Raw genomic sequence first — 22,136 nt, 5'->3', positions numbered from 1 at the left:
ATATGCCTAGCACATGGCTGACATGTGTAAATGTGAGTGCGTTTAGATATTAAAATCCCCCCAGCCCTACCCCTGCCCAGCCTTATCAGAGCAAGCCTGCCTTTGATCAGAGGCACCTCAGAAGCCAACCGGTGTATTAGTCACCATTTCTACACTAATTGGAAAATATTTTCCTGTTCAAGTTCAATCAGTGTTTCAGCTAAATAGGTAAAAGATACCCAAGAACTGAGAGCTGGAAAGAATCTCAGAGGCATCTGGCTCAAAATGTTTATTTTATAGATGAACCGATAAAGTCTCTTGTTCAAGACAGTCCGACTTAGTCAGCAGGAAACAAGAGCACAGATTTCTGATCACCATCCATTCTTCTGGTTTCCGGTTTTTAGACGAAAGACCCTTCCAGAGAGCTCCCAAGCCAGCTCTCTTCAGGTCCTGGTCAGTCCTGCCTGAGGCAAAGCTGTGTCTGTCCAGAGAAAGTTCCAGGGCACTGGAGGCTGGTGTTGCTGGGTTGTGGAAGGACACACCTCAGGAGCTCTGCTTTCAGGGATGAAGTCCGCATGTCCTCATGTCGCCTTTGCACATGCATGCCTCATGCTGCCGCAGTCCCGCCACGAGACAGCAGAACTGCGGGAGGATTCCAGAAGCCCTGGGGGATACATTCAAAGGATACCTCGAAAAGCAGAGCTAAGGATGTCACCCCCACTGGAAAGAAAGGGAGCCCGCTGGGGGTGGGGGTGCGGATGCAGGGACCTTGCCCTCCCGTGACCTGCCAGCCTCCTCCCACAGCCCATCATTAATTGCGGTGGGGCACGAAGGTACAGCCCAGTGGCATGGCGCACAGAAATCACACTGACACAGCCGCACGTAGAAGAGAGAAGGCCCAGTTGCTCGGCAGCTTGAGTGGGAATGTGAGAAAAATCATGGGGATTTCACAGCGCAGGTGGAGTTCTTCGTCACAAACAACCTAGAGTGTCTTGCTAATCATTAGAGATGGCACCTCTGCTCAAAGTCAAGAAGTGGGGTTTCAGGGGCATTTTCTCCTCTTTGGAAAAGACACTGTACAGATAAGACAAATTTCTTTCAGCTCTAGATGTGCAAAGGGGACCATTGTCAGCTTCCCAGGTGAGAGGTCGGGATGGAAATTCGGTTCCACAGCCCCATCCTCCCACCCCACCCGCACTCCTCCAAGATTCACGCACACAAAGGGCTAGTACCCTGCTCTGTGCTCCATCTTCTCTTGAACAGTAGCCATGCCCAGGACGTGTGGTTTTCAGCACTGCTGCTGGAAAAGCTTCCTCTATCCCTGTCATCTCACTGTGAACGGTTTTCACATTCCTTGTTACCTGAACAGAGGTGGCGATTCCACATAGCATGGCCCCCGAGAAGAGAGCCGTTCTCAGGCAGCTCCTATAAATTACCCCCTTCTCACTTTAATATCAAGTATGATATGTATTAGAGTGCAGGCTTTGGGCTAGACTCAAGTTGGAAGGCTGTCAAATAAAACACAAAATAGAAAAATAAATCCGAAGTGAAATTTATGACATGATTTTTAACTCCCATTACATTCCACTTAACAAATGCATATGTTTTACAATATCTTTAATAATAATTATTAAACATAGTAAAATACTTCCAAACTTGGCTCATTGCATAATTGTACTTCGAGTGAAAAAAAAATTATCTGAGGCCTTGTCAATGTGCCACTTCCTCCTCCCCCAGCTTTTAACAGAAGCAGCCTCCAGTGGGATAATCCAAGCTGTGTTCAAGGAGTTGGCAAGTAGGTCCAATTAAATGTGGTTTTACTGTATTCTGGCGTTTGCATATCTAGTTTGCCAAGAAGTAATCTTTCACAAAAAAAAAAAAAAAAAAGAAAAAAAAAAAAAAAAGAAAAGAAAAGAAAAGAAAAGAAAAAAAAAAGACAGAAAGATAGGGGGGGAAACTCTGTACTGGCCCAGAATCAGACTGAATGATATCACATAACTTTACCCCATGGCTAAGATAATCTCTTCTTTTCTTAAGTAGCTATGGAACATGTATCATCTATCCATCATATTCTTGTGTGAATCATAAACACCAACCTGTGTGGAGCATCTTACATTTATACATGAAAAGACTGGAATTCATCTCAATAGGTCTGTTTATTTTAATTATTAAACTCCAAGGGGTTAGCGCTCAGTCACCTGAGCTTGGTGTATTTATTCAGGTGTACTCCAGTCGGATTATTTGAATGAGGCTGTAAACGATCCTATTGACTATTAAATACCCACTTGTCGAAGCGGGAGTTGTGCACATTCACAAACCTGGGGACCTGGACCTGGGAGGGCTACTTCTCTGCTTTGCAGCTGAAATGCTGGGCAGCTCCTTCGCTGGTGTTTTACTCGGCCTGGGGCCTTCATGGAGAAGCAGACTAGAGCAGAGCAGTTCTTTCCAGCTAACCCAGGCTCTCCATGAACGGCCAGCCGTATCCAAAGTCCAGATGGAAAGCTGTCAACAAAGAGACTCCTTCCGCTCTGCCTACTGCATGATTCATCCCTGGCAAGAAGACAGGCCCGGAGATGGCCCCACCACCTTGACTCCCATAGGTGAGCCAGGCAAGGAGCACAGGTGCCCACTCGGCAGGTCAGCGGGAAGGGATCGGGTCCGAAAAAAAGGCTGCAAACCCCACAACCTGGCCTTTGCTGCGAATCATGAGCTCATTAAAAACACATGCAGAAATGGTTAAACAAAACCCTCTAAAATCTTTTACAAAATCGCCAGTCTATTAGGGAGACAGAGCCCGCAGCAATCTCTCCCTCCAATGTGTGCAACCGAGCAGCTAATGTCCTTTGGACTCTTGTCTATGGCATCAAGCAGAGTGAAGGTTGTGTCTTTTTTTTTTTTCCAGGGGGAGGGAGTGCTTGTTTGGTTTTGGTTGTTTTTGTTGTTGTTTTGTTTTTTGTTTTTTTAAAAATCCAAATGATTCAATATAGCAACAAAGAACTGTTTTTACCAAACATGTATTGTTATGCTCATTGCCTTTTACAAAAACTGATGAAAATGGTGAGATCAAAAAGGAAGATTGGATCATAATAACAAGAAGGAAAAGAAAAGAGAAGAGAGATGACTGTGGCCTGACTGCTTTTGTGAAGTGGCATGGTATCAAAGAGGGAAGAGGACAGCCTGATTAGGAACTCTAAAGCCATCCAGTACTTGGCCCTGACACACACACACACACACACACACACGTAATGTTGGATCATATCTTAGTGTTTAAAAGTGTCTGACTAAGCAGAATGCATGGTCGTATTCTGCTGGTTTTCGGGCAGATGCACTGTCCTCCCAGTGAATGGACTTACACCCATTTGCATGGCACCATGATATGGCTGTGACAACACACAGGGTGCATCGGTGACACAAGGCCTGACACCGAGATTCTCTAAGCTCTGACCTAGCATGAGCCACCTTCTCCTGGCTACATGGGACCTGGGCACTTGTCTGTTGACATTCTGTATGACATTTGCCATAGTAGTTTTTATATTTAATGATACTCCAGAGAACATCAGTCACAGGGCTTTTTTTTTTTTTTTAATTTTTGATTTCTTCAGCATTAGTGGAGGGGTTGGGGCACTTGACATAGCAGCTTTTCTTTGATGTCAATGAAGTTTTCCTTTTATCCCCTCCCCCCAAAAAAGAAGTGATATGGGTGTGGTACCCTAGATCAATCAGAACAGGCACAGAGAAAGCTGTCAGAAGGGAACAGCAGTGAGACTCCAGTGAGGAAACTTGCACATGTGTTTTTGCACCATGAGCCCACCGGAGAGTGTGTAAGCTTTTCACAATTATGACCCTTTGATTTTCACACAACATGGAGAAATTGCTTTCTATGAGGGCATGCTGAAAACAAAATAAAGTTGAAACTATTAGCATTTGCTGAGTTTAATGTTTTTAAAAGAAAAATCCACATTGAATAAAAATAAAATAAAAATTGTAAAAAAAAAAAAAAAAGAAAAGAAAAAAAAAAAGTCCACATTGCTGGGGAGGCTTTGTGACAGGAAAACCTTTCACCATGGTGTAAAACAGATTTTTTTGTTTTATAGTAGTATTGTCCCCTAAAATATTCATAGCATCTTTCCTCTGAGAGCTTAGTAGTCTGTACATACATTCACAGCCGCATTGTGTCAAGGAAGAAGTTACAGGGTATAGTCCTTCTGCTCTTAGAAATGAAGAAACGAATGTGGCAGAGTGGGAGCCCACATTTGTGGTATGGACATGTCTCCCTGAGTTTCCTTTGAGGGTTCTTTCCAGTAGCTGACAGTGAGAGGAGGTGAGAAATATTCTAAGAAAATGGGGCCAGTAAGGGGAAACCCAGAGACTCCCTCCCACTTGGGCAGCAAAGGAGTTTTGAGGTTCCTGGAGGCTGGCACCTCAGCACCCCACCACACTTCTCTGCCTCCCCAGTCCAGCAGCACTGACAACTGTCTGCTCCCTGCCTGTCCCTGCTTGGACTGAGCACTGCCTCGTTGTGGCTGAACAAATAACACGCTTTATGGAAACCCAAGCAGTCCCTTCCTAGCTGGGAGTGTGTGAAGAGAGAGTGAGTGGGGAGGATGCTGTCAGGTTTCAGTTCTTGAGGTGAAGGAGATGAGGCCAGCAGGGCTCAGACGGCAACAGAGAATGACCTGCTGTACAGAGCTGATGACTGGGTCAGACTGGAAGGAAAACCCACAATAGCGGCGGCAGCAGCACTCCAATCTAGATTCCAACAGTAACTGTTTGTAGCAGACAATGGGCATGGTAACCCGTGACAAATATTACAGTGAGAATTTGACTTCAGAGGTATAACCAGGATAGAGATTGCAGACTTGATCTTGATCAAAGATGACCCTAAAGCAAGGGATTTGGCCATTGTCAAATTTGGGATCTAAAAGGAGAAGCTAGGTCCATCCATCTTTCAAATGCTACCTACCCAAGGTCTGGGGGAGGTGTGAGATGTTTGCAAAGAGCTTGAACCCTCTTCTCCCCAGCACCTTGCTCTCAGCCTGTTTCTCACTGACCCAGAGTGAAAGACTTGGAAGTCACCTCTGTGCCAGGGAGCTTCAAGTGCATATTATTCTAGGTTACCACCTACCTGGAAGAACATTCACAGCAGCTACCTGTGGGAAGAGGCTATCAGACAGACACCGCAGGTCTTGACAACGCGGAGAATTTCTGAGCCATTCTAGCTAGACCTCAAGATTTTTCATAATTTGAACAAAAGAATTCATTTATTATTTTAAAGACTATCAGCCCAGAATCCAAATATTCAGATTTGAGATACAGTTTTATTTTTTGTTTTGGGTTTCTTTCTCTCTTCCTTCCTTTCTTTCTTCCTTCTTTCCTTCCTTCCTTCCTTCCTTTCTCTCTGTCTTTCTTTCTCTCTTTCTTTCTTCCTTCCTTTCTCTCTCTCTCTGTCTCTCTATCTATCTATCTATCTATCTATCTATCTATCTATCTCCTGCTTATAAGGCTTAACTATTATTTTTGGAGAGATTAAAAAATATACATACTAGTAAATAAAAGCAACATGAAGATTGAGAGCCTCATTCTTCGAGGGTGTTATTTGACTGACTTTTAAACAGCAACACATCAATCATCTAAACCCTTCCATACTGGTCAAGCCTACAGACCGCCTGTCATATTCTCACTAAAGTATTATTTTTACTGCAAGATAAGCACCTTTACATAGCACGCCGAGTAAATGATGACAAGCCTCCCCTCCCTCCCCCTCTGCACAGAAGTGGTTCTAGCATCGCTTTGAGGCATCCCTCAAGTAAAATAACATATAAATAGAACGTGAGAAACCACCACATTTTTCTAGACTTCACACTTACTATGAAAAGCAAAAGTTCTTTGTGCCCCAACATCTACTCTAATTTCTTTGCCTTTCGCTGAAGGTTTTCATCCAGTTTGATGTCATTTATTGTAAGGAGCCCAGAAATGTCTCAGTTCTTTACCTACAGGCTCAGCCCCCCACCTCACCCGCCCAGGTCTGGGTATATGAACACATAGATAGCTGGTACTCAGGGCAGTAAATAGGCCAATCTAAATTGGAGTTTTCAAATTTACTTCTCTCCCCCACCACACACACCCCCCCAAATGGTAGAAAGACATGGAGATAGCTTGGCTAGAAAACTCAGTTGTGCCATGGTGTCAAAAATCACTGGACACACAACCTTTACCCTCTTGTGGTGAATAAATGGACATGGAGAAGGCTAGAAAGCAGAACGTGAGGTGAGAATTTCATTTTGTGCCTCAGCAATAATCAGACCCAAGGAAACACCCAGCAGACTCAGAGAAACCGAGATCATTCACTTGCAAGATCTTGAGGATTTGGTAGAGATCTTAAATCTACATAAGAGATCTTAAATTTACATAAGAGTCGCCTGTCCTATGACAGTGTGCAGGTTGTAAACCTGTGTCACTTCTCCCTCCTGCCTCATCCTGGGGCACCTTCGTCCTCATAGCCAGGTAGCTACAGAAATAACTTTATAAATCTAATTTTCTTGAGATATGTTTTTTTCTTTTGCTCCAAATTATTCTAATTGAGGAGGATTTTAAGTGATGGAGAACTGTTAAGTTAGAAATTGGGATTTTTCCCCCACTAAGTACACACTGATGTCACTACCTTCTCTGGTAGTTCCAGCTCACCGAGCATAGCTATTTCTCTTCAGTATTTTAATTGTGGTACTGCTGTGCTTTCTGAGAAATTGTCCACAGCGACCTGCTTAGGAGGCATTGCTGTCTAGTAAACATGCAAATGATGTTTCAGTATTACCAAGCCAAGGCTAGCGTTTCAAAGAACAGGTAGGTGTGTATTTTCAATCTCAAAAAAAAAAAAAAAAAAAAACCTTTAAGAGATTTGAAAGAAAATTTTAAATACTTCTACTTTGATCAAAGCTCATCTCAGATAATACCATACACAAAATGTTAGAGTCATTAATAATCCTCCCAGAGGTAAGGTGACCTGCATTAAGTATGTTTTTTTTTAAATAAAATGTACATATTTCTTTCTATAGGTTTGAGTAAATCTATTCATACATGATTGATAAATTTCTTCTAAATTCTGTCACATACCAAAAGTTTTATTCTGGTATGGCACATGAATAAAATCCTGCTAGTCTTTCCGCTTTGGTGACAGCTACACATCTTCTGTATTAGAACAGGTATAAGGTATTTGCACATGCTTACCAATATTAAAACATTCGTTCATGCTCCAGCTTAAATGGACTACAAGTGCACCTTTGACAAACTTGAATATTTGGGACAACTACGTTTAAAAATTCCTATAGCATCACGATAGGCATGCATACTGACACGTAACAAAAGCCACATGATTTAATGATTAACTGCTAAGATCACAAGAGGCTGTGTGCGGGCAGTTTCAGTGACTGGAGTCAGTCTGTGTGTCACCGGAGCGCTGAAAGCTGTCCTGCACACACTCAGTGAAGCTGTTCCTAAGTGTGCTACCGTTTAAACCCAAATGGGCTTTTCTTTTGTTTTTCCTCTCATTCCCCAAAGAGATGCAGCTTCCTATAGCCTAATGGCAAATCCATTCCCAAAGCTTAGGAAAAGGACATACTTTATTGGGGGGAATAAGTGACCACAAATTCAAGACAGCCTTTGGTTTTAAAGGATATTGTTAGAGCTACCCTTTCAACTAAAGAAGCAGCATCCCACAGAAAGCTCGAAATTGATGAGGTTAGTAAATATCAGAATAGAATTAGAAAAGGTAACTGGATACTTCATCCCTCCCTCCCTTCAACCCCCTCCTAGATACCCCCCAAAAAACCTGATCTTTCTTTCAAAGGCTTGAATATACCAGAGGGAGGTAAAACTGTCCTGTCTGCATTGGAGGATTAATTGCAATGTATTTAGCATAAGCAGAGGCATGATAAGGTATTTGGATTTTTAAAGAAAAAAAAGACTGTTCAAACTACTGGTGCTCGCTGGTCCATTTCTACACAGACACCCGGTCTCTTCATAGCGTTTCACATGTGGGGTTCAGTTTCTTCCATAAGAAATCACGATAGTAGGTGAGGATTCTTAAAGGCATTGGTTTGCAAAAAATACTAAAAGCTTAATTTCTGAATGATCTATCAGGATGAATTTCTGAAAGCTCTCAATGGCACCCTAAGATGTAGCTGACCCCTCTGCTGCTATTCCCTAAGACAGGAGTGAAGCTGAGCAGAGTGGAGAGGGCTGGAGACAGAGTCTGTCGGAGCCAAGTTGACTTGAAGTCAGATAAGTGACTGCATGTCTAGACCAAAGAATCACGGATATTTTGCCAGGATTCCGCAGGCAAAAGGTAAAAATAAATAAATAAATCGAAATATTCTAACATAAGGGACAAAATCCTGTCAGTGTAATAAAGTTGGACTCTGGCCAAAATTAAATTCCTAAAAGCCATTTATTTGCATTTAAAAACTAAAGCCACTGCTTTATTTTTAAGATGACATTATCTCCAGTATTTTAGAGGTAGAGGGCTTTAATCAAAGTGACACAGCTTTTCTGTCCTGAACTTCAAAATTCATACTTACTTCACCCACTCTACTTTATCAGCAGTTTCAAACATTGCAATAAATAAATATAATAAAAATTTAGGTCGGTCGGTATCTACAATTAAAATTTTCCTACCCAGAGTTATGTGAGATTTCGTTAGGCTAGAACTCAAAGATTTTTAAACGTTATAAGAATGAAAACATATAGGCAAACAGTGCAGGAAATTTTGAGATTAAAAAAAAATTGTATCTGATTTTTAAAAATGGGGTTTCTCAAGTTTTTTTAAAAATGCATTTTATGTGTATTTGATCTGTAAAACTAGGAAATCCAAGGTTAAAGAAAATAGTTATTTCTCTTATAGTAGTTCAATAAAAAATTACTTGGGGAAACAAGCATTTTTTAAAAAAAATACTTAATGTGAGTAAATATATCATTTTAAATAGTGTTCATCTTTTTCTAACCTTCCAAAAACCTGTTTTTAGAGGCCCACGTGAAGTCCGTTAAGGGTAAACTCTACTTGGTTCACCTATTAATCTGATAGCATAATTAACTAGGCAGGGAATCCCCAACCGGCCTCCTTAGTGTCTTCTACTCCTTGGCTATTCCCCAGGGTACAGCTAGCACACAATGCTGGGCCCACAGCAATCTAGGGCCTAATTGATTATCTGAAAGAAACAGATGTTTTCAAAAGTAAGTGAAACCATATTTTTAGCATGTATTTAGGAATCAGCCAGATGTCAAAGGAGGGCCTGATTTTACAGGTTTCCAACCGGATTGCATGACAACTTTCTTCAGTGCAGTGGAGAACAATGGATTCTTGTGCATCACATGCCAAATGTGACCCTTTGTGTAATAACACTCTATGCCTGTTGTGCGGTATTGTAATAAGTTATTTCTAAATCATACTCAGAATGCTGTTGAGTCTATCCTGTGAAGCCTGCTAGGGTAGTGCTCTCTTAAAATGAAGACAGTCATGAGACTGAATGATACACAAGCCCTCAGTCTCTTCAGAAAGCTTTAACTCACAGAAAAATGAGAAGAGTCTCTCACTAGCTAGCTGCTCAGGGAATAGCTATGTAGAGACCAAATGAAAATTGCCCCTTCATGTGCAATGTTCAGTTGTTTAAAGCCAATTTTGAGGTGTGTTAGCTGTATTATTTCCTCTGTTAAAAACTGAATGTATCATTCCAAACTGGAAATTTTTATTGTACTCTATGATAAAAATCTTTGTGGGTTTCTAGCCAAAGTCATCGAAGAGCTTCTAAATGGCATGTTTTACTCACTGGATCCCACCCCCCACCCCACCCTCTCGCCAAAAAGTTAACCTTACTGTGGGCTTTTTGGTGTAATTATCTTTGACAGTAGTAATGGAAAATTATTATTTCCTTATTTGTCTGTAGGATTAGGAGTTATGGATACTTGAAGATTTTAGTATTTATACAACCTCAGACCTGGGCCCCACTGCAATCTAGGGCCAGGTCCTTGCGTGCCGAAGTCCTTCTATATCCATGTGTTCTGTGAATTCCAAGAGTCAGCCAGCCCTTACCAGACACAAACCCAACAAGACAGGCAAGAAATTGAGGCAGGGGCAATGACAAAGGGGAAGGACAGCTCTGATGGTGCATTACTTAAGTAGGTTTTAAAATTTGAGCTCAAACACTAAGATCTTTTGAGTGCTGGTAAGAAGAACAGACATACACAGCTCATCTTGAACAACTGAATGCCTGCTAATTCAATTGCCTAGACTTCCACTCATTAGCCAAGCAGTCTTCCAAATTAAGACATCCGGTCTCCTTCAATTTTCCACTTAAAGCCAGAACATGGGAGAATGGATTTGACCAATCAACTTAGGATAAAATCACGCATGGAAAGTGACTTGTATTGTGTATGGGTTAGTAGTTGTGCGGCTCATTATGAAAACCTACCTTTGCCACTTCAAGCTCTTTGCATTTATAATTTCTAGGGAATTATCTCCACAGTCTTGATCTACACTAGAGAGATGGGTTATATTCTTCAATGTGCACTTAGTGTCTCCTTAAATAGTGAGAATGTGCACACATTTCCATTTGGGTGACCCTAAAGCAGCCTAATACTTCATAAACTGAATAAAACTTGACATTAAAATGAAGACATCATGCACTATACTAACTTCAAATCTGTTGTGCGACTACAATACAAAAAGCACACAAGGAATTCTCAGTTCATATAATTTATTGCAGTTAGCACACAGTTTAAAAATTCACCAACACACCAATAGTACAAAACTAAACAGCATTATAAGTTATTCCCCCTCAGGAAATAAAACATACTATGATTGTCAAAGCTAGATGTCAGTCTAAGATTTAGAACAAAGGAAGAATGTGAAACTAAGTAAAAGAAAAAGCAATCACTCACGATGACCATTAAAAAAAAAGAAAATCCAAAAAAGTCCGTTCTTCCACAGACATTGATTGTCTCCTCTAAATTAATAAAGATTATTTTAACATAAACTGTATTAAAAAAAACCTAGAAACTCTTCAAGTAACTAAAGATAATGCTCCAAGGCCATTTTCACAGCTTTGTTTGTTTGTTTGTTTGTTTGCTTTAAATGCCATTACAGCCAAATTAACATACATTTGACCAAATATTTCCAAAACAGTCCAGCAACACACAATGGAGTTTTCCATTCAGTATCTTAAGCACAAAAATAGGCTATGTTTACAGTAGTTAAGGCGATCAAATTTTAAACAAAAGCAATTAAAAAAGAAAAAGGGAAAAACAACCACCGTTTCCCATGCTACTCCCATAGACCTTATTTGTAAGTGCAAGACAGGAAAACAAACAGTGTGCAAAACGCTTCTGCCCCGCGCTGGCCATCAGAACCACACGTCGGGCTGCAGCCTCTGCTGCCGATACACAGTCTACTAACCCCCCTCCCCATGTCAATCAAGGCGGTTCAGTCCTTTCAGCCTGGGGCTTTTTCAGTCCATAGAATCTTTTCATGAGTTAGGGGGTAGGGGGAAGGAAAGGAAATAGGGGAGAAAAAGAAAAGGGAAGCAAAAAGGAGGGAGAGAGAGAGAATGACCTATGACCTATTGTCAATTTGTGCAGTAGTTATTCTAAAAACACTCGGCTGGGTACGTGTGTACACCTAAACTCTGAGCTGGCATGGGTTCTGTGCAATTACAAGTGTGGTATGAATGCACACTGCACATGCAATTCTCTAAGCCGTTTGTAAACATTTATATGTTCCTTGTAATGTAGCGAAGTTATCAATTTGCAGCTTAAGTTTTTATTCAGCTTAACAGTTTCAAACTTAAAGACGTGGGAAAAGTCAATTTAAATTATATAAAATAAAAATAAAAATAAAAACAGTGCATTTATGTTCTTCGTAACACCAGTTTTTTCCCAAATGGTGCTATTTTTCTAAGGAAATTAAATAATTTTAAACTCACTCGTTAAAGTTATACAATGCAAACAAAGACAAAAAATATATTGAAACTCATGCATTTCTGTAGCGTTAATATTTACTTTTCAAGACTCAACTAAGAGCATCAACACAACCTGTCAAGTTCTTTGACACCCCCCCAGCCCGTGTAATCAATTACAGTATACAAGAACAGTAATTCACATTTTAAACACACAGTTCAACACTGCTGAAGCTGCAATATCCTTTTTCATCTCAAGCAAACCTTCACAGAGACAGTCCCAGTGACCCAGTGTACTGTCAGATTTCTCTCACTGGGGACCATCAGAAAACCAGAAGTTGCCACACAAAGTTTTAAGTCAACTGCTTGTTTAAAAATAGATAATCCAGCATTTCAGAAATTTTCCATTTGGGTCTAAAAGCATTCAGGTTTCCAACAGCCAGAAAATATTCATGCAATTTGAGACATATAAAGAGGCTAATAAACTGGAGGGGATTTCTACTCTGAAAACAAAACAAAACAAAACAGTGTGGAGCACAGGGAAAGCGCTCAAGACAATGCAGTGTGTACAAAAGTAAGCCATGTGAAAGCGTTTGTGACAGAACCATTTGTTGAGAAGGTTTTATTGGCTANCTTGGCCTAACCCTCAAAAGAAAGACAGCTCTCTACTTGTGACTTGCTCTAGTTTCTTTTATCAGAATGCTAAATTAGTGAGATTCTCATGCTATTATTCTAAAGTGCAAAAACAAGTTAAGATCCCAACTTTTCAGTTCCAGGAAACAAGACTGCTTTTAGACCGTACCATAACTATATAGAGATCTATGTATATATATGTATATATATATATATTATTTATATATATATATAATATATATATATAATTATTTCCAAAGTTCTTGAGAGCTATCTTCTAAGGTCCAGTCTCTGACAGTGGGCAAGCTCAGCGCTTCACTTTTGACCGACAAGGAGTTCACCAACTCACAGTGGAACTTGCNGATGTGTCTGTACAGGTCTCCGGACTGCGTGAACCTGCGCTCGCACCACTTGCAGGCATGGGGCTTCTCGCGGGTGTGCACCACGGCATGACGGCTCAGGTTGTGCGAGTACTGGAAACTCTTGCCGCANTGGGTGCACGTGTAGGGCTTCTCCCCCGAGTGAGTCCTCTCGTGGCGCTTGAGGGTGTACATGCAGGAGAAAGTCTTCCCACACAGGGAGCACGTGGGCACATTGACATCGGCGGCAGGCTTGCTACGGATGCCATCCTGCTCGCGGAAGTGCGTGCTCAGGTGGANCTGCAGGATGTGGGGGCTGGGGAAGACTTTGTTGCACAGGGGGCACATGAAGATCTGGCCCGCGGGGCTCAGGATATTGGAGACATAGGGAAGCAGACTGTTCTCCATGCCCCCTTCCACCTGGACCCGCTCGCTCTCTGGGGTCATCATCTCATCATCGCTGGCTTTGTCCTCCCGATCCAGCTCCCTTAAGACCGAGTCCTCCCTCAGAGGAGCCAGGTGGGCTGGCTCATACTGTACCCTGTTGTTAGTGCTCACACTCTCTTTCACAGTGCTATGTTCCATGTCATAGTCATTAGTGCCAACATCACTCTCATCACAGGANGCCTCTTTCTCCACCTTCACCTGCACCAGGTTGCTTCTCAGCACGTCCTGTGAAGAGAAATAAGAGCTGTTCAGATTTTCAACTCCTGAAAGGCTGGACTTGACAGACAGGTCCAGCACACAGTCAACATCTGCCGAATCCCTCACGGAGGTGACAGACCTCTGGGACAAAGACTCTGTTGAGCTGCAGGGGCTGGCTACTGTTTTTCCAGCTGCTGTGGCGTGTGGCTCGGCCTCTCCTCCAGCCTGGGGGATGCCTGCTGAGTCTGAGGGCAATCGCATCCACATGTTCCCAGGCTCAGCTGCCAAGTCCCTTTTGCTGGGTAGAATGTTCAATTTGTCATCTTCGCCTTCATCTTCATCACTGGGCAGGTCACCTGCCATGTGGCTGCTGCCGTCTGAGAGGCTCTCGACTTTATCCGAACAACTTGAAGCATCTTCTTCTTTTTTGGTGCTGTCCGCCTCTGTGGTAGCTTTCTCTTTCAGCTTCTTTTTGCAGACTTTGACAATGTCATACATGTGGAGATAACTGGCAGCTGCTAGCACGTCCTCAATGGGCAAGTCTTTGAACTGGAGTTTCCCTTCGTACATGAATTCAAGCAGGAGAGCGAAAGCGGGGGCTGTCACAATGTCGCTGTTCAGATGAACAATGTCTCTTTTGTCCAGCTGGTCCTTGTAAAAGAGGTGGAAATACATGCTGCATGAAGCCAGAACAGCTCGGTGTGCCCGGAACTGGGCATCTCCCACCAGAACAGTGCAGTCACAAAGAAAGCCCTGGTGCCTCTGCTCGCTCAGACACTGCAGCAAATGTCTGCTGTGGTCTGGAAACTCCATACTGTCTTCATAACCTGGGGAAAGAGGAGTTTCTCGTTAGAGCCTAGTCAGGAATTTAGACTCTAGTCACCACTTTAAAAAATATCCGCCTTAGTGGTAGAGAGTTACATGTCTGAATTTTAAATCAGGCTTACACCCCAAGGACTCCCAAGTCACACATTCGACCTAAATGCAATCACCAAGGCTTTGCTCACCCCACTCAGAACTCCTGGTCAAGTTTAAAGCTTCCTTTAGCTTAAGACTGAGAACAAGAACTCAGACCTCTTCCAGAAATTTAACCAACAACTCATCAAATGACATTCAACAAAACCTAAAAGAGAGCTTTAACTTCAAAGGGAAAGACCTCATAATATCAGGCAAAGTCCCTCACAAATTCTGGAAGAGTCAAGAAGACATGTCCAGCCATTCTTTGTAACACGTCTGATACCCGACTACTTAGAAAGCACAGACTGAACACACACATTTGGCTGAATTGAGGGGGAAAAAAAAAACGAAACTGCATAATTAGTCCAGAAATCAGCAAACAACTTACTTTTAAAGTCAGAGTGTTACAACAACAAAAGCCCTGTGTATAAGAACAGATGTTGGTGCGGTAAGATTTGCAGGTACTGCACACACAGAAGAGCAGACAGAACTGTACCGACAGATGGGAAAGATCATCTTTACTATGAACAAATCCAAACATTTTAAAAATGAATGGGGGGGGTCTGTTTCTTTGTAGATCCTCTACTTCAACAACATTAGCAACCAGAGAGGCTGTTAACTCTGAAATTTTTCATCTGAACTTTGATCTGCTATAGGGCAAAAGAAACTTCATATTAAAATTAATCAAACTTTTACCACTGTAAAATGAGGTGCAAGAACTTTGTAAGTTAAATAGTTTTTAAAGCCTTCCTAGAAAAAATAAAATAAATAAACTTTTTTTTCTGGCTCTGCCTCAGGTATCCAACAGAAAATACTTTGTTTCAATAATAACCTGATATATTCTGTTTTCCCAGTACCTTCTATTCTTCCAATTATGCATCTTTCTCATGTTTTCTGGCAAGGGAGAGAGTGAAAGAAGGGAAGGCAAAGATCGGTCAAAATTCATCTGTAGTGGCTAAAACTCTCTTAAGATCAGCGGAGCCCACTTCCCCATCCTGGGACCAAAGGCAGGGCTCTCCACCATCTACCTCTGCAAGTGCATCTGAGGATGGATATGAAGCTAATATTCAGAAACTACTTCTCCCCTCCACACTATGCTGAGACACAGTGAAACTTTCATCCTAACCCCAATACCTCTGAAAGAAAGACACCACCAATAGAATAAACCAAGATTTACAATACAATCACTTTAAGTGCCCCACAGCTAACATCAATCCTAATCCTTGAGAGGGCTAAAAATAAAGATTGGAGGGCAGCTCACAAGGTAGCCGTGATCAAATTAGGAGGCTGAGAGGACAGAGGGACGAAGAAGGAAGCTTATAAACATCTGATCCAGCTGACTGTGGCCATATGGCAGCTGCTGCCCAGATAAAGAGATTAAGAATAGAGGAGTGCGATTACAGCTGTCTGGCCAATTCAGGCAGCTCACATCTACAAGTTCTAAATTAGTCGCTAACACAAAAACTCCTGCAAATAATTATTGTTATGTTGAAATAAAAGATCTCTTAAATATATATTTAAAAGAGAAATGAGGAAACTGGTCAAACTATTCTCCTAGGAACAAAAGTTCTCTTTTTTTCTTCCTTCCTTCTTAAAAAACAAAAAACAAAACAAAACCAAAAAAAAAAAAAAAAAAAAAAAAAACCAAAAAAAAAAAAAAAAAAAAAAAAAACCCAACAACAAAAACCCTCCGGTTTCAAAAGCACTACAGCTGTATGCTGCTTTCAGTAATGCTTGCCGAATGTTTTGAAGAATAAAGTTTCACAGTGGAATTAATTACACAACCTAGCTTCTTACCCAGAATAATCTTCTCGTGTAAGTTTGAAAGCTGGATTCCAGACAGTTTACTATTTCTGCCCCCCTCAAGCAAAAGGAATCTAAACAGCAGTGAACAAAAGACATCTTAATCCACAGTGACCTCCAAAAGCCATATTCCATAGTGTTTCTTACCATTTGAAAACTTGAAATATTTGTGTATTAAAGTTATTTACTTGCTCAAATAGAAGAAATAAAATTGTAAACCAAGCAAGCCCAAGACTTTCAATCCAGTAAGACCATCACTTCATGCTCAATTTCACATATTATTCATAAAGTGGATTAGAAAAGTAATGTGATTTAAAAAAAAATTAAATAAAACACCCAAACACAAAGATGCTCAGCCTAATCTCCTGCTACTCCTACCTTTAGGACACATAAACTTGATTAAGTCCTTCCCTCGGAGTCTTGCTGGCTGCAGGTCTGTTACATCGGTGGAAAAAAAGCAGACTAAGAGAGACAGATGCAGAGTGGAGATGATGTTGGAGCGGAATGAGATACCTTCTCCACCACAGATCCGCACACACTAACTCCCTGTCTGTGTGTTAGAATAAAAGGCTGAGGGATGGCAGGCTGTCAGCTGCTCTGACATCATGTTCAGATGGAAATGCTACCTCCAGCTGTGCTCCTTTAATGCCATATGCTACTCCTCTACACTCCTGCCACCAGCTTTTTCTTAGGAGAACTTTTCTCTTCTGTTAGTATAAACAAAATACTTCAAAGTCTTCCTTTTTCCCCCCAAACTTTCTAACAGAAGAAATTGAAAAGCTCAGCATATGGAGTCCTACTGTATTTATGGAATCGCAACACTTCTGCCTCAAGTTGGTGGACTGGCTTACATATGACAGCACACTCGAGCTCGGTGCTATTCAGGAAACCCACATTCACTTTTATTCAACTCCAACGTCTAGTTTCAAAGGCAGCTTAGGGATATTTTTAAACCAACCCATTTGACATCTCTAGTCCCATTTCAACATTATTACAGCATGTTTTTCCCCCTTCCCCTGCGGAGATAATGGCAGACATCTCCGAAATGTTGGCAGACTTATTAAGAACTATTACTTCAGCGTGGTTCACCTTATTGTTTTACTCTTACCTAAGCAATTTATCTGGATCTACCTCTCAGGAAAATAGTTCACACTGCCACCGTTAGTGCAAATTTCCACTTTCAGCATCAACAAACTCAAACTGCACTTCTGAAATACTGGAAAGTATTTTAGTTCAATGAGGCAAATTAATAAACTGACAAAACCTGCTACAGTCACTTAGAATGGTTGTTTGACCACACAGCTCGTCTTCCTGCTCAGAAAAGTCGTCACTTTTGTCTTGCCCTTGGTCTCTATAACTTTGGGGAAAGGGGTTGTGATCACCAGGAGGGTTGGGAGGCCAAGTGCAGACTTTGGGAACTTTTTTTGGCTACAGTTTGTGGATCTTTTCTAATGGCTGATGTAATGTTAATGTAACCGGGGCTGGGTCGCTGGGTGCCCTGCAAGGTGCTGCGACATCTATGAATATCAGGCACATCTCCACCGATCCTTGGGAGGTTGGAGAGTAGAAAAAAGAAGTTGGGGCCTGAGGCACAAGCGTCCCAACCCAGGCGACAACCACTTAGGCTCGCCTTAGAAAACAGAGGCAGGGAGCTAGAGAACAAAACCCCGACTGTGTTCTGCTCTCGCTCACGAGTCACAAACCTAACTTTCTCTAACTTCGCGGTGAATGACACAATTCTGAACTCGTTCGGGAGGCACTCTGTGCAGATAGATACATTACTTCCCTGCCACACACACACCCTCTTTTCCACAGATACCCTCGCTCCATTCCACTATATCCGACATTAATCACCCAGTTTACCCAGTGGGGTGGTGGTGGGGGTGAGTGACAGTTTAATGAGTCCCAAGCACCGCAATGGCCCGAAGACATCCACTCCACGGATCGACCCGTCCACCGCTACCGCGGACCCTCGGAGGTTCTGTGAGGTTAGGGGGTTTGTTTTTCAGAGGTGGGGGCAGGGTGCCCCGGGTGTGTGTGTGAGGTTCAGGGGTGGGAGAGGAGATGCAAATCTTCGCGCAGTTCGCGGTGCATAAAGCACTTCAGGGAAAGAGGAAGGGTGAAACCACGGGGAAGAAGGTGCAGGGCAGAGAGCCGGTGCAGCAGGAAAGCACCTTCCACAACGGCCGAGAAAACAGACCCGGGTCGCGGCAACAACAAAAGAAAAGTCGCAAGAAGCGGCGCGGCGACCGCTCCCCCGCCGCCGCCGCCGCCGCGCGCCAGCCCCCGGGGCCTCCCGGCAACCGCAACCCGGGCGCCGCGCCCTCCCCCTCCCCCGGCCCTGCAGCTGCACCGGCCCCGGAGCCGCGGCCGTCCCGGGCGCTGCAGCTGCGGCGGCCCGGCCCCCTCCCCCGCCCGCCCGCCCGCCCTCCGCACCGGGAGGCGCCGCCGCAGCTGCACCGAGTCCGCCCCGCGCCGCAGCTGCACCGGCCGGGGAGCGCGGCCAGGCGAGGCGAGGCGAGCCCGCACCGCCTGCCCTCCGCCGCACTAACTAACTCCGCCCGGCAGGAGCCCACGGTCGGCAGCGGGGCAGGGCGGGCGCGGGGACTCACACGGAGCGGCCCGAGTCGCCGCGTCCCCGCCGCGTCCTCCTCCTCCTCCTCCTCCTCTGCCGCCGCCGCCGCCGCTGGACTTGTGGGCGTCCTCCGCCGGCCCCCGCCCGCCCGCCGGCCCCGGCCCGGGCCCCGCGCGCCCCCGCCGCCCCCCGCCCGCGCTGGCAGCCTGAGGCGCGCGGCCGAGCCACAGGGCCCCACTCTTTCAACGGCTCCCCATGGCAGCAGCCCAGCGGCGGCCGCAGCCTGCCAGACGCACGGGCGGGAGCGGGCGGGCGGGCGGGCGAGCGCGGCGCCGGGCCGGGGGGCGGGGCGGGCGGGGCGCGGGCGGGGGGCGGACGACGCACACGCACGCACGCGGCGGCGCGGCCCAAATGTGGCCCCGCCCGGCCGGGCCGCCCCTTGCCGGCCGCTCAGCGATTGAGCGAAAGCGGCGGGCCCCGTTCTCTGGCCCGCCCCCGGCCTCGTTGGCGCCCAGTAGGAGCGCGGTGTTCCGGGAGGGCGGAGAAGCGGCGGGACTGACGGGGCAGCTCGACCAATAGGAGTGGCGGTCAGGAGCTGCCGCCTGCGCGCGCCAATCGCAGGCGGCGACTGTTGGGTGGGCGTGGTCTTCTCGGGGAGGGGCGGAGCTCGCGGACCGCGGCGGCGGCGGCGGCGGCGGCGGCAGTAGCGGCGGCAGTGGCTCCCCTCTGGGTGACTTGGCCGTGAGAAAGTGAAAGGAGCCCGCAGGCGGCGGCGACAGCTGCGCGGGGAGGGGCCTGCTTCCAGGCTGGAGACAAGCGCGCTCTGGGGGTGTGGAGCGAGCGAGTCCGCGTGCACCGCGACGGCCATAAGTATACTTTTTCTCGGGGCAGGTGTCCCGAGGAGGCCGAGCGCGTGGGGCCGCAGCTGGCCAGGGCCAGCCTGGGGCCGCTGGGTCTGGCCCTCCTGCGGTGCTCGCCCAGGCCCCGTCCTCCTCCGGGACGCGCCGCCTCCGGCCTGCCGAGTCGGTCGCCAGGTGCATGCGAGCTGCAAGCTCCTAGCGGCTGTGAGAGGCGCCTTTCCCCGGCGTCCTCAGTTCAAGTTGCAGCTGCGTTTCTTTTCTTTTCACGATCCCCGCGTCCCGTCTGTACTCTCCGTGACAAGCAAAGACATTGCCCCGAGACCAGTCTTAGACCTTTCCAGGGAGATGGATACTTGTAGACGCTTTAGTCTGTCCCTTAATTGGTGCGTAAGGAGCCACGGCTTTGTAAGGAAGGGAGAGACCTTATTTTGTGTTGCACCTCTCTCCCTTCAGATAAACTTCCTCCTTACCTGTTCTTTGTGCAAAGAGGAAATGTAGAAAATTTCTGCCCTCAAGATAATGGGAGGCAAGAATAACACACAAGTAAAAAGTTGAGTAACAAGCAGGGGAGAGAATGATTCAAGACAATAAGAAAAGTGCATAGCGAGGAAGTCAACACACTAGTAATTGTCTAAATGAAATGTGTTTACTCTTTGCTATGTGAACGCTGACTGGCAAGCCTTGTTGCTAACCAACTCACCAGGAAACCTTGCAGCTGAGCAAAATCTGCTTTCTCTTTCTTCCAGGACAAACTAGTAAAGAAGTTGAAAGTAATTGTGTGGGCAAATCAGACATTGAATTGCTAATGAACACACACACTATGCCAAGTTCCCAAAACTTTGATATTCTGTTGGAAACAGTAATGGTTTCTACTCTTTCCTTAAATCTCTTAAATCCTCATGATGGATGGGGGGCGAGGGAAGGGCGGGCGTCAGGGGCATCCTCAGATTCAACCCGAATTTCTTACCCCGTGCTTCCCAGAAGAAAGACCCACTCTCAATTTGTTAGACATTTTGGGAGTTTACAGGTGGTTTTTGTTGTAGTTTGATTTGGCTGTTTGAGGCAGGGTCTCTGCATAGATGGTCCTTGCTGTTCTGGAACTCACATGTAGACTAAGCTGGCCTTGAACTCACAAAGATCTGCCTGCCTCTGCCTCCCAGGGGCTAGGATTAAAGGCTTGAGCCACCTCATGCGCCTACCAGTATCCTAGATGAATGAAACACTTAAAAAAAGAAAAAAGAAAAGAAACATAAAAAGGAATCTATATGTTTCATGGAGAATTCAAGAGGATAAAAGGAAAAAGATGTTTGTATTTATAAAGCCATGTTTCACCAATTAAAAGCTAACAATAAGGGATTAACAAACCTCTTGATAAACAGATGTAAAGTACCTGCTAATGTCAGGATATCAAATCATAAATTTGTAAGAAAACTTGGATTCAGATTATCCACCAAAACTTAGACTCAGTTTTATGGTATCCAGAACGAAATCACAGCTCTGACAACGGTTTTACACAGTGTACCTGCTAGCGGAGCTAACAGTCCCAGAGACAGACAAGACACTGGTGGGTCGAAAGTCATAAATATGGCTTGCTCTATTTTGGGGCTGTTTTCCCTGTGAGCCATAACTAGTATCCATTTTGAGAACAGAAAAGTGTGTCCAGGATATACAGATTAAATGAATATTTAAAGAAGCCAGTCTGTCACCCCTCACTGCTATGACAGTTATATCCAAGGTCCCTGGTACAATTGTATTTTCTCTCCTCCCTCCCCCACCCCAACTTCATTTAAACTCTACCTTTAGTTCCGGTTGGAAAATCAACATACAAAGACAAACAATACAGTATGATTGGTATCAGAGGTGCTGTATACCGCAGGCTACTATTTCTATTCTCCATCCACTGGATCCCAGGAAGATAGAAGTCAGAGTGCAAATAACTCCCCTTGAGTACGTCTCTGGCCAGAGGTCTGCCCACTCCTATACAACAGTTTAAACAAAGAGACATGACAGAGTTCAGTGTTGCTTTAAAGCTAATGAACTACTCTCAATGCCCACCTCACACAGTGAAAACAAATTCAGGGAAAACAAAAACCCCACCAACACTAACCTATTGGAGAAACTACTCCGTTGCTTTCTCTCTGAAAGAGTGCCATTGCTGCACGGTTCTAATCCACACAAGCTTTCCTGGGAGCCCTGGAGTCTAAAAATAAAGAGATACAAGAGAGTTCCTGCTAGAGAAAACGTCTTCTTCCATTTTCATTACATAAAGAGTCAAAAGTGACAGTTTTAACAGAGTCAATGTTGATTTGATGAGTAGCTCCATAAACCCAGTGACTGGTGAATCGCAAGGCAGAGCACTGAAAAACCATTGCTGATTCTATTA

The 22,136-nt window shown here is 44.5% G+C and overlaps 1 protein-coding gene and 1 long non-coding RNA gene across 9 annotated transcripts; both read right to left on the bottom strand.

The window, feature by feature from the left end:
* Positions 1-256: 256 nt before the first annotated feature.
* Positions 257-2,753, bottom strand: LOC110304109. Its single transcript, XR_002379015.2, has 3 exons — positions 2,298-2,753; positions 1,212-1,487; positions 257-1,053 (listed from the first exon to the last, which is right to left on the bottom strand). It is a non-coding gene; the product is annotated as an uncharacterized LOC110304109 (long non-coding RNA).
* A 7,954-nt stretch (positions 2,754-10,707) lies between these two features.
* On the bottom strand, positions 10,708-19,181 carry Zbtb18 (zinc finger and BTB domain containing 18). 8 transcript variants are annotated; one of them, XM_029479001.1, is made up of 3 exons: positions 18,931-18,945; positions 16,697-16,780; positions 10,708-14,385 (listed from the first exon to the last, which is right to left on the bottom strand). In XM_029479001.1, exons 2-3 carry the CDS (start codon positions 16,707-16,709, stop codon positions 12,803-12,805), a joined length of 1,596 nt encoding a protein of 531 aa, XP_029334861.1. In that variant the 5' UTR covers positions 16,710-16,780; positions 18,931-18,945; the 3' UTR covers positions 10,708-12,802. The 8 variants fall into 8 exon arrangements, with proteins under 8 accessions (XP_029334861.1, XP_029334869.1, XP_029334858.1 ...); XM_029479009.1 differs by lacking the exons at positions 16,697-16,780; positions 18,931-18,945 and adding exons at positions 17,427-17,534; positions 18,182-18,542; XM_029478998.1 differs by lacking the exon at positions 18,931-18,945 and adding an exon at positions 17,427-18,149.
* Positions 19,182-22,136: the final 2,955 nt, after the last annotated feature.

Source organism: Mus caroli, chromosome 1, assembly GCF_900094665.2.
Source record: "Mus caroli chromosome 1, CAROLI_EIJ_v1.1, whole genome shotgun sequence".
Classification (NCBI taxonomy): domain Eukaryota; kingdom Metazoa; phylum Chordata; class Mammalia; order Rodentia; family Muridae; genus Mus; species Mus caroli.
Note: the sequence above shows the minus strand (reverse complement) of the source record. Positions and strands in the feature narration are given on the sequence as shown.